This window comes from Sminthopsis crassicaudata, chromosome 5, assembly GCF_048593235.1.
Source record: "Sminthopsis crassicaudata isolate SCR6 chromosome 5, ASM4859323v1, whole genome shotgun sequence".
NCBI classification, from domain to species: domain Eukaryota; kingdom Metazoa; phylum Chordata; class Mammalia; order Dasyuromorphia; family Dasyuridae; genus Sminthopsis; species Sminthopsis crassicaudata.
In genome coordinates, this window is record NC_133621.1 from 91,560,105 (window position 1) to 91,572,323 (window position 12,219).

The 12,219-nt window shown below is 40.2% G+C and overlaps 1 protein-coding gene across 3 annotated transcripts; it reads left to right on the plus strand.

The window, feature by feature from the left end:
* The first annotated feature begins 10 nt into the window (after positions 1–10).
* On the plus strand, positions 11–10,971 carry LOC141542881 (zinc finger protein 426-like). 3 transcript variants are annotated; one of them, XM_074267561.1, is made up of 6 exons: positions 11–612; positions 1,111–1,772; positions 5,520–5,646; positions 6,047–6,109; positions 6,219–6,311; positions 8,825–10,971. In XM_074267561.1, the coding sequence occupies exons 2-6, from the start codon at positions 1,698–1,700 to the stop codon at positions 9,952–9,954; spliced, it is 1,488 nt and encodes a 495-aa protein (XP_074123662.1). In that variant the 5' UTR covers positions 11–612; positions 1,111–1,697; the 3' UTR covers positions 9,955–10,971. The 3 variants fall into 3 exon arrangements, with proteins under 3 accessions (XP_074123662.1, XP_074123663.1, XP_074123664.1); XM_074267563.1 differs by lacking the exon at positions 11–612 and having other exon boundaries at positions 1,692–1,772; positions 5,394–5,646; XM_074267562.1 differs by lacking the exon at positions 6,047–6,109 and having other exon boundaries at positions 413–1,772.
* Positions 10,972–12,219: the final 1,248 nt, after the last annotated feature.

Below are 12,219 nucleotides of genomic sequence, written 5' to 3' on the forward strand. Positions count from 1 at the left end.
CAAAGGAGAGCCCTGGGCTGCGACTCCTTGAAATGTGGGGTGGGGTCGTGGGAAACAAGATGGGAAGGAGGAAGGAAGAATAAAATCTGCTGGGATTCCGATTCTTCTTCTCCAGATAGGATTAAATTATCCCACTTTTTCCTTCTCCTTTTCACAGAAATCACGGGATGTTGTATACCTGGAAGCGACCTCACACGGGCATCTTCATTTTACGGAAGAGGAAACCGAGGTCCAGAGGGATACAATGACTTGCCTACCATTGCACAATGCATGACTAAAAAGAGTGCCAGATCTGGCGGCAGAAGATCTAGGTTCGACTTCCAGTTGTGCTACATTTTGTGACCTCGGGCAAGATATTTTCAGTCTTATGATTCTCCATTTCCTCATCCGTAGAATGAATGGTTTGGACTAGATCCCGTGATCCTCTGATAAATGACAGACTTGGCAATTGAAATCTGCTTGTTATCCAGTCTCTATTCTGGTGCCTTTTCAAAATGAATCATCGAATAAACAATGTACATTGTGCCTATCACGTGCGAGACTCCGGCAGAGATATACAATTTAAACCAAACATGATCCTAGACTTGGCTTTCAGATCTAGGAAAGAAATAAGTAAGCACTCATAGCTATAATTCACAATATTACTGGATTACAAAATAAAGTTTCTCGAGGACTCGGAGGAGGAAGGTTTTGGGGTTTGTTTTGGGAGGCTTGGGGGAGGGGCGTATGTTTGCTTTTTACCAATGGGGAAGTAGGGGGAGAATCAGCTGGAAGCTTTGCGGGAGAGATGAAGTTTGAATTGAGCTTTAAAAGCACGAGAGGTGTTGCAAAGGGGAAAATGAGAGGGATAACATGAGGATCAGCCTTGACCTCCTACCCTCTTCTTTCCATTTGGCACAACGTGCCTAGAGAGCCCCAGCTGCAGGAGCGCACCGAAGTCAATCGCATTCTCTTCTGGCAGTCCTTGCCCTGCCCGCCATCGGTCCCTTGTTTATGACTTATTTTGAGGCTCTCCGAGACACCACTTTTAGTGCATCACATCTCTTCCTCTTACCTAAGCTAACGTTAGAGGAGGCTGAGAAAAAGCTTTTTACTTTCTCCCTCTTTTAGGCATTCTACGCCGGCCCCGCTTCCTGGCCCCGGCGTCCAGAATGCAAGAAGAGTGTGGCCAGGGGTGTGGGCGCCTCTGGGAGTGGCTGCCAAGTACTACAAGTCCCACAAGCCACCAGGGACGAACGGAGGGAGTGGGAATAGGCAAGAGCCGCCCAGGTCTTTCAAAAGACACAGCCTATTGGTCCACTCCAGAGCAGAGGAATAATGAAGATGAATCTCACCTTTTGCAAGAAGGATGCTCTTAAATCCTGTCTCCTCCAGCATCTCCTAGTCTGGTCTCAGATTTGATCTCCACCCTTATCCCGTCTCTCATACTGGGCCCAATCCTGCTGTCATTCTCCGCTAAACCCTTCCCACCTGCTAGTTGCTTTCCTTCGTCCTCTACCTCCTCCTGTTTTCTTTGTCCTTCAATGTCTATATCACTATTCTATCCCGCCCTGAGTGCCTGAGGTGCGTGGAAGCTTCCCAGCCAGCCCCGCTTGGTCCAGGACCCACCACAGGCCAGCAGGAACAGAGGGCCCGGAACAAGCCAGGGTCCGGGCCGCAAGCCAGCCGCCTGTCTCCGGTGACTCACAGAGCTTCCAATGCCTCAGCTGCAGCGCATGCAGAAGAGCCCCGGCCAGAATGCAACCTGGGTGTCCGAAGGGCTCTCTCTGCAGGTAGGACTTCCTGCCCAATCTTCCGGGCAGTCCCGGGCCCAAGACAAGGCCCAGCTTGGAAAGAGAGGCAACCAACCTTGGAAAGAGAGGAATAAAGCCAACTGGGCCCTTCATCCCTCTGCCTGACCCTGTTCTCTTCCAGGGGGGAGGGATCTGTCCTAGGACTGAGTTTGAGGCTTCTTAATTATTCGGGTGACAGGGAGCCTGCAGGGTTAGAGAAGTGAATACAGCACAAGCTTTCCTCTTCGATAATTTGCACCAAACTTTCGAGACTGGACTATGTTGGAAAGGATGAATAGAAGGAATAAAGGGAAACTTGTTCTGGAGCCTAAAGAGAATTGCATTCCTTCTAGTTTTTAGGATTTGTAAACCGCAAACAGATAAGATCATCTAGGCGGCCCTGAATATGGTTGTATTTCTGTACTGTTCCCCTTGCAATTACGAATTAAAATTGAAAATTAGAGTTGGAACTGGGTTCTCCATCTAGCTCTGCCATTAACTGGCCCCAGGACCTTGCCCTCAATGGGCCTATTCCTACAACTATAGAGAGAGTTAGATTAGTTGAATCACTAATCTCTTCCAGCTCCAAATTCTAAGAATCACAGAGGAGATTGTTAAAATGGGTAATTGTACCTTCCTTTCCTATAAAAGAAAATACCAGGACCCTGGAGATTATTTTAAAAGCATGATGCTGACCTGCCTGCTACATTCTCAGGGTTTAAGATCAGCATAATTTGCCTATTCCGAATTAGATCTACCTCCAAATATCAGTGGGGAAATCTGAGTGTCCATATAGTAAGAAAACATCATAACACATAGTATATGCACTAGCTGCTGTTTTCCATCAATAGGTTTAGATTGAAATAAGACATCCTCATTCTATCTGGCTCTTATGAGTTTTACTGATGTCTTTCACTTCTGCTTTACATTCATTTTCCATTATTTCCTTTCCCTAACCATCAAGCCTTCCTTTGTAACAAAGACTAAAAACAAAAATAAACAATTCAGCAGAACCAACCAATATAAGCCTTGCTCTCCTGCTTTACCTCTGCTCTATGGAAGCCCTGATGCCTGTCACTTTCTCATTCCTTCAGTTGTCAGTGATCCACCCCATACCACTCAATTATTTTGTGTTTTATTTTGTTTTTACTTATCTGTAGATAGATAAATATAGACTTATAGTCTAAAAATATGTCTATCTTCTGGAAGAAGAGACAGAAAAACAAGCAGAGAAGAGAATAGGAGAGATAAATCTCTTTCATGCCCTCACATAAGCTTCTTAAGAACAGGATCTTACATTTTTTTCTCTTTGTTATCCCAGTGTTTGTCACTTAATGCTATTGAACTGAATTGAAAGTATATGAAACATTCCTCTTCACAGTACCCCAAATCTTCCACAAAAAAGATATGGTTTTCTCATCTCTTTTCCTGAGTAAAGCTTAGTTTTTATGATTATATAAAATTCTGTTTCATTTTATTGTTCTTTCCATTTATATTACTGTAGTTACTACATATTTTTCTGATTCTACTTACTCTACATTATGTCATTTCATTCCAGGATTTCACTGAAATCCTTATTCCTCGTTTCCTAATCCACAAAAACATTCCATCATGTTATGTACCACAATTTGCAGTCCACATTCTCTTATAAGAGCCCCATCATTCACTTAACAAATATTTACTGAGTGTCCTTTATGGGAAAAGCTCTATGAAATATACAAAGTCATAGTATCCAAACTTGTAATGGAGATCAGACAGGGATATGATAATAATGGCGCATATTTCTAGGTTTTACAATGTGCTTTCCTTGAAATAAACAGCTTTCTGAGGCAAGTAATACAAATATTATTATCCTATTTACATATAAGGAAACTCTAGCTCAGGGGAGATAAGAGAATTTATATAGCTAGTTAGTCCTGAACCTGGAACTCCTGTTCAAGTTCAAGGTTCTTTCAACTAATTCTGCCTCTATAAAGTATGAGCTATATTATCACAGAAAAACAAATAATAAAGAAAAGTAATATGGCATAAAAAGAACCTAGAATGTTTGAAGCTCAACATTACTATCACTGCCACCAGTAACCACTGACAAGCCATTTATACTTTCTTGACCTTTTTATAAAAAGAGGCCAAAATTGCATATTCTGCCTCACAAGGTTATTGAGATTTTCTGAGTCTATTTCCCCATCTATAAAATGGGGTTAATAATGTTTGTACTACTAACTTCATAGTATTATTGAGATTCTCTGTCCTCATTTGTAAAATGGAGATCATAATACTTTTGCTACCAACTTTATAAGGTTATTTTAGATTGCTGTGAATAAGGATAGTATAAACTTTAAAATGTGTTGTGGAAATTTGTGCCATTATTTTTGTTAGCAATTCAGGGAAAAGAATGTTTGCCATGTACTGGTATGATCTGGAAAGGCTTCATGGCCATGAAATTCTAGCCCTTGAGGATTATATCCAATAGTCTCCATGGGATGGATGGCCTGGGTTAGGGAATAATGCAAAGCCAGTTTGCTTACTCCTTTGAGATCATGAGCATGTTTCTATGCCCCAGTTTTTTCCCACCTATAAATTGAGGAGATTAGGTGAGATAATCCCTAAAGTTCTTTACTGGCTAAATCTAGGATCTTATTATTGAGGCAAGAATCCATGGGATAAATTTCTGAGTCTAATTTCAAGAAAAACTTTGTTCCTATACATAAACTTGAGTGCTCTGTAGTATTAGAAGATGAAAGCTATAAGTTAGTGTATTTTCCATTTTGCCTTAACTTCAAATTTAGAGGCATTAAATATACCACAATTCGCTCATCATAGATGCCTGGTTACATGTGGCTCCTTTGTTCTCTTTAGATATTCTCTATTCTGTTTTTAGATATAATTTTCCAAATTTTGCATTGTGTTTATTATCTCATTCTTTTGGAAGAAGATGGATATAAATCCTAAAATAATGAATGGAGGAATAAAGTTGTTGCTAGAATCAGCTAGCCCAATCCCTATTTCCCAGGACCCAGGAGCACAATCTTCTTCTTAAGTGATTTCATGATAGGAGCATCTTCTCATAGTATTTCAATTTACATTGTTTTGAACTCAGGCCACTAATGGTCTAAATGAATAGGAATGTTAGAAAAGGAAATGGGTTGGTCAAATGATGAAATTACTTGTCTTCTAGGAAATCTGTTCATTATTATTCCATCATAGTTCCTGAGCAGAGGCTGGGATTTGAGGAATGGGCTCTGGGAAGAGCCTGGGGAAAATAGCTGATGGATGGTTAGAAAAGAACCCTATCTTACAGAAGCTATTGGAATAATTTCAGTGTGAGGGATCTATTGTTATTTGATACCTTCAGATGGGCAGTTACTACTAATAGAATTGCCCCTATTACCCTTAATGATGAATGTTTCTGAATGGTTGATTGATAGAAGTTATCATGACAGCCCTCAATCAATGTGACCTGATATAATCATTTGTATCTGTATTCATTAATATCCTAAAAATTATGAAAGCAGAAAGCCTTCAAAATAAGACAGTTAAAAGGAAAGAAAAGGTTTACATAACTGAGTTCTGCAGAGAGACATGTTAAAATTTAACTGAATTTTCCTGATTCTTCCCAAGATATAGGAGCCCCAGAGTCACTGCAGGGGGTTGGAAAGTATGCTTCAGACCCATGGAGGTCCCTGGATATCCTCTCTAGGGACTGTCTAGGATGACAGCAGTGCAGAGTGGTTGCTGTCATTGCAGATGCCAGTGACATTCGAGGATGTGGCCGTCTACTTCTCCCAGGAGGAGTGGGCAGTGCTGGACCAACAACAGAAGGAGCTTTACCAGGACGTGATGAGGGGAACCTATGAGTTGGTGACTTCGATGGGTGAGGGTGTTGATTACTTGCTTGGTAGCTGTCCAGTCAGGAATCCCCAGGTGCGTGGGCTCAGGGAGCTTAGAGTCACAAATTTCCTCAGAATCCCTGAAGGCTCAAACAGTTCAAAAAGGGTTCAGAACCTGGTCTTGCCCTCCCCTTGGTTGGGCTTTTTTATTCTAGGGTCAGTAGTAGAGTTCGATTTGCAGCTATAGTGAAAAGAGCAATGGATTTCTATTAAGAAGACCTGAATTCAAATCTGAGCTCTCTTATTTTTTGTGACTATGGACAAATCATATGACATCTTTGGATTTCAGTGTCACCTATAAAATGGGAGAGGGTAGAGGATCCCTAAGGTCTCTTACAGCTCTAAAGCATACCATGCCAATGTAAAACCTTGCCTTTTATGCAGCCCCACAAATGCATGTTGATGCCCTAGAACAGCAGCCTTTCAAGCCACAGCATGTTTCTCATGGTGAGCCCAATTCACTACAAATGTGCATTTTAAGTCATTTTTCAACTAAGAACTATATTTCTACTTATGTGATTACAAGATACACTCTCAACCAGCTTTCTTTATGCAGGCTATACTGCTGCCAAACCAGAGATTATTTGTAAAATTGAACAGAAGGAAGAACCATGGATGAAGGAATCTCAGAATGATAGAAACAGCTGGGGTGAGTCTCATGTCAGTGTTAATCACTGCACAGATCTCTGGTTTTCTAACTATCTATCTAACTTTTTTCTAACTTTATCTAACCAGTTTGCATTCTCCTTATCTGTATTTGTTTGTTATCATTTTTTTTTTCTCACAAGTTAATCCAGACTTCCTAATTTGGACTGGGAGTTCCACCTTTAGCAGTTAGAGCAACAAACATTTATTAAACTACTGCTGTGTGCAGAATACAATGTTAGACTTGAGGAAAATGCATTCAGTCATATACTTTGTTTAAAAAAAAAACTTGAAGGCTGTGAGCTTTGACTTTTAACAAGGTAGCACCAATATCTTCCACTATACTTAACCAGAAGTTTGGGTTTATTTATTTAATCTTCATTGTTTATTTAATTGTTTTTTTTTTTTGTTTGTTTGTTTGTTTTAGTTTATTTAGTCTTCATTTGCATCGTTGCAGTACAGATTCTTGTTTTCTTCTCCTACTTCTACTCCTATGAGTTTTTCCAATGTTTAATGCAATATAATATTCCCTTATGCATTTGGCATATAGTTTGTTTCCAGTTTGTGCTGTTATAAATAGCATCAAACTATTGATAACTACTAAGAAAATCTTCGTATAAATAGGCCTTTTTTTCTTTTTCTTTTTCTTTTTCTTTTTTTTTTCCATTTACTGTCAGTAACCTCCTTAGGGAGTAAAATTACTGAACATTTCTGTAACTGTAATTGTAACAAGGATATTCTCACCTTGTATCAGCACTCTTAATGTACTGGCATCCATTGTTTCAGCTTCCTGGACTTGATGGTACAAATTTAACACTAATACTAGGACTATAAACCCAAGGAGAAAAAAAAGGATCCTATATGTACACAAAAATAAATATATGAGTTCTTTTTGTGGCAAAGAACTGGAAATTGAGGAGATGTCCATTAATTAGAGAATAGCCAAACAAGTTGTGACATATGATTATGAAGGAGTACTATTGTGTTATAGAGATGACAAGCAGGCAGATATCAGAAAAACCTGGAAAGACCTAAATGAACTGATCACAAAGTGAAATGAGAAAACCCAGGAGAACACTGTACACAGTAATAATAATACTGTAATGATGATCAACTGAAACACTTAGCTATTTTGATCCATACAATGATCCCAAGAAAATTCTAAAGGACTTATTGATGAAAAATGCTATCTGCCTGCAGAGAAAGAACCAAATTGAAAGTATGCTTTTTTCACTTTATTTTTTCTTGTGTTTTTTGCTCAATATGGCTCATTTGGAAATGTTTTGTATGACATATATAATCTATATCAAACTATTTGTCTTCTCAGTGGGGAGGAAAGGAATAGGGAAGAGGGAGAGAATGTAAACTCAAAATTAAAAAATAAAGATAAGTAAATAATAAATTTTAAATAACAAAAAAAATATTTTAAAAAAGCCTAGGACACAGGCTTTTTCAGATATACAAACCATTAGTAAGGAGAGTAAGCATGAAGGTCCCACATGTGAGGAATGTATGTGAAGGGGGACCTCTCACCTCTGATGACTACAATTGTGTTTCTGAAAATCTCATCATGCTGGTCTCGTTGATCCTACCTCCTGGAACTGGATGGGTGTGCTCTTGTAGTCCTTGTCTTAGCTGAGTAGTAATATATGGTCTGTACAACAAGAACCAGATTAAAATGTCATTGGGAAATAATTAGCAAAATATGGCATAATGCAATAATGTCAGTATGTGGTTTTCAAAGTCAACATGTGACTGCATTTTTATTTGACACTGCTGGTCTACACTGAGCATTGCATGTTTTAGGTTCCTCTTTTGGATGAGGGGGAGGGAGGTTGAATGGGGAGGAGAGGTTACTGGAGCCATCTCAACTCTAGGAGATAGTGATTCTAGCATATAAAGACAGGCTGACAGCTCTTTGGTCATAAGCTAAAATAAAACAAAATTTGCAACCCAGGGAGAGTTTCCCCAAACTTAGGTCTTTCCTCCAAGATCCCTTTGTGCACAGTGGACATCACAGCCTTCCTCTACAGATAGTATCTAATCTAATTTAGATCATTTTTTGATACTTCCAAGAATTTCTCTGGCTTAACTGCAAATTTATTTGATCCAGATCTAGCCCAAATAGATAAAGTCACATAGACATATATCTATGTCTTTATTACGTGTCTTTGTCTGCAGCAAAGATTAATAACTTTGGTTCAGTTTTTGAGGCACTGAAACCTGTTTCTTTCCATATCAATTCCCTGTTGCTAAAAGGTGAGGTTGGGAGATGTTTGATCCTATTTATTGCTTTTCATTAAAGTCTAACTGTAGCTATTATCTATCCCCAGCTCTGACTTAGGGCTGCAGCCTTACTGTTATTCCACAATTAATGGCCCTATCTAGATGTGGAGCAAGAAGTCTAGAATAGGATACTCTTTGTGAGGACTACTCCAGGGCAGATAGATAATATCCAATGACAGGAGTACAGCCCTCTCCATAAGCTAATATATGGGTTCTTTTTCTCCTCTTCAGGTTCTAGGAATGGGATCAGAAATGAGAGGATTATATATGTTGGAGACAATTTGGAAGACTCAGAGATGTTTACATTGTTGATGAAGTCAGAGGGTGTTGACCAGCTCTTCCTAAAGACTAAAAATAGTAGCAGAGAAAAGTCCTGGAAAAAACAGACCCATACAGGAAGGCCTAGTGTGCCCCAAAGACTATTGGGAAAAAAGAAGCCCCCAACCTGTGCTGAGTGTGACAAGAGCTTCAAAAGCAACACAGCCTTGACCATCCATGAGCGCAGCCACACGGGGGAAAGGCCTTTTAAGTGCCTTGAGTGTGGGAAAGGTTTCCCTTCCAAGGGGGATCTCAAGAGGCATGGAAAGATCCATGTGGGGAAGTACAATAAAATGGGAGTGATGCTCAAAGATGCCCTTCCAGAGCATGGCCTCCCCAAGCACAGAAGACCTGCCCCCAGGAAGCCTCATGTCTGCCTTCAGTGTGGGAAAGACTTCAGAAAGGCTGGAACCCTCACGAAACACATCAATGGTCACCTGGCAGAGAGGCCCTTTGTCTGTGGGGAGTGTGGCCAGCGCTTCCGTCTCAAGCAGATCTTGGTGTCCCATAGGCGGACACACATTGGGGAGAGGCCCTATTGCTGCCCTCAGTGTGGGAAGTCTTTCAGCCAAAAGCACCATCTCAGGAGTCACCACCGAGTGCACACGGGTGAGAGGCCCTTTACTTGTTCTCTGTGCTCTCTATGCTTCAGCCAGAAGCACCATCTTGTTAGCCACCAACGCATCCACACAGGTGAGCGTCCCTTCACCTGTGCCAGCTGTGGCAAGAGTTTTAAGGACAAGAAGACACTGACCATCCACTGCAGGGTACACACTGGGGAACGACCATACACATGTTCTGAATGTGGGAAGGCCTGTAGCCAGAAGCAGCATTTGAAAAGCCACTTGCGGGTACACTGGGCAGGAGGCCAACGAATGCTCTCATCATTCCCAGAAGAAAAGCCCTATCAGTGCAAGGTATGTGGAAAGGCTTTCCGGGACAAGAGGATTATGCTGACCCACCAAAAGACCCATGATGAAGAGCCAAGACACTTTCCAGTGCTGGGGAGTGTGACATTTCAAAAGAAGGGACCACTTCTCTGAGGCAACAGCATGACTATTCTTGGATTGCCATAGTCAGCCACTAAAAAGAGGATAGAATGGGATTTCTTCAAAGAGCCAGCTAGGAAGATTATCATGGGGCCAGACAACTTGGGAATTTCCAGGGGAATCGAGTCACAGTAGCTCTTTTCCTTCTCTCATAGGATGAGAATGGTTAGTTTATTCCACAAAGCCAACAGATAGAGGCCTAGAGAGGAAGAAATTCACCTTATAAGTAATATGTTGAAGGCTTTTACCTGGGGTCAAAGATTAGCAGTCATTAGTGGGATTCTCCTCATAGAACAGAAATGTAAGTTCCTCATTGAGAAGTTGTCACTTGAAGATCCTTTAGAAAGGAAGTTAAAGAGATCTCCCCATTCTTTTCTCCACATGTGAAAAATCTGCACAAGGTCCAAATAGCCCTCAGCTTGCCATGTTATCTGAGGTCTGGCTGAAAGAACTGGGATTTTTTCTTCTATAAAAAATCCAAATCCTCCATCTTTCTTTTTCTGAAGCACAACAGTAGGTTCAAAAATCACTGTTAAAAATCTGGAGCCAGAAATCCTAAATTCTACTCCTAGTGGAGCAAGTCATTTAATCAATCTGGATCTCAGTTTCCTCATTTGTAAAATGAGGAAGTTGGACTAAATAACCTATTAGGCTCCTTCCAGTTCTAAATCTATGATCCTGTGATCTTAGATTTTGTGTGGTTGATTCCAGTCCTATGTCATGAACATTTAAACAGAACCACAGCACTGAATAAGTGCTGGAATTATTCTTCCATAATAAAGTTTTACCATCCCTATATTTCTAGCTGTCTTTGCTGTTCTCTGTGGGCTCATTGCAAGTTCCCTAATATATATGATCTTTTGATTTCCTATGTTGTATCCAGGTTAGGGAGGAAACTTTCAGCACAATGAATACTATCTGGTTCAGGGGAAAAGTTGTTGGATTCAGAGGTAAGACACTAAAAATGTAGTCCAAGTTCTTCCACAAAGTAGCTATACAATTTTGGGCAACTCTTTTTTTTTTTTTTTTTTTTTTTTTTTTTTTTTTTTTGATAAATGGTTCCTCCCTCTGAGATCTCTTTACTGCTCTTCTTTGATCACTTTTGTGAAAGTCGGGAAAACTACATTAACTTCATGCTGTTATCAAATGGGTCTGAATTTGAGTTGGTTAAGAAGAAACTGATTAAGGCAAACTAAGCAAAAGGGTGATAAACTGATTTTGACTGCTGAATCTTTAGCCCAGGAAATTCAAGAGAATTATTACATAATAGAATTTCATGCCTCTTTTCTTTCCTTCTTTTGCTTCTTCCTTCCATCTTTTTTACTTCTCTCTCCATTCCTACTATATTTCCTTTTTACTCCATCTCTTTCACTCCTTTCCCTATCCCTATAACTTTCAGGACCAAAATGCCCCTCCCAAGCCACCACTCCCTCTTTATGTTGTCTCTCCGGTTAAAAAGTAACCATTTAAAAAGATCTTTATCTCTGGAATTTATATCCACAGCACTTAGTCCAAGGCTTAGTGGATGGGCTTTTCCATTCATTCCTCCTATCCCTCTTTTTTCTCTCAATCCTTCCCTTCCATCTTCCATTCCTCTATTTTTCCTTTGATCATCTATCCATCTTTTCTCCCTTCTGCTTTTTTTCATTCCCTCTATCTCTTCTCTCTTCTCCCACCATCCTCCTTCCCATCCTTTTTTTTCTTCTCCTCTCATTTCAATCCCAACCTTCACAATTATAAGGCAGAGCCAAATAATGGGTCCTAGAGGAGAAGTCACTACTTGCTGGAATCTTTGTGAAATAGAGATCCTTGCTCCAGCCCTCTACCTCAAGGCTCTCTTCCTGCCCCCATTTTCTCTTTTTTGCTTTTTATTCCTCCCAGTGCTCTCATGGTTGCTTTCTCTTTAGTGATCAATTCAAATCTCATACAGTGGGGGAAGTACTGGATTGAGAATCAGAAGATTTAGTTTTCAGTTCAAAATTGCTCTTAATTAGCTGGTGGATGTTAGACAAGTTTCAGCCTTAACAAGCAAGTTTCTTTATCAGAAGAATGCAAATAACAGCTACCCTTCATTCTCCTGGAGACATGGGGTGAGCAGCAAATGATATAACATGTATGAAAATGAAAGTACATTGTAAGTGGCAAACAGCAGGTCAGGGGTTATTATTCATTCTAAGGGATTAGGAACTAACTTAATTTCTCTCCCAGGAGCATTTACATTTTAGAGAGGAGCCTAAAGAATAAATTACTTTTAGTAGA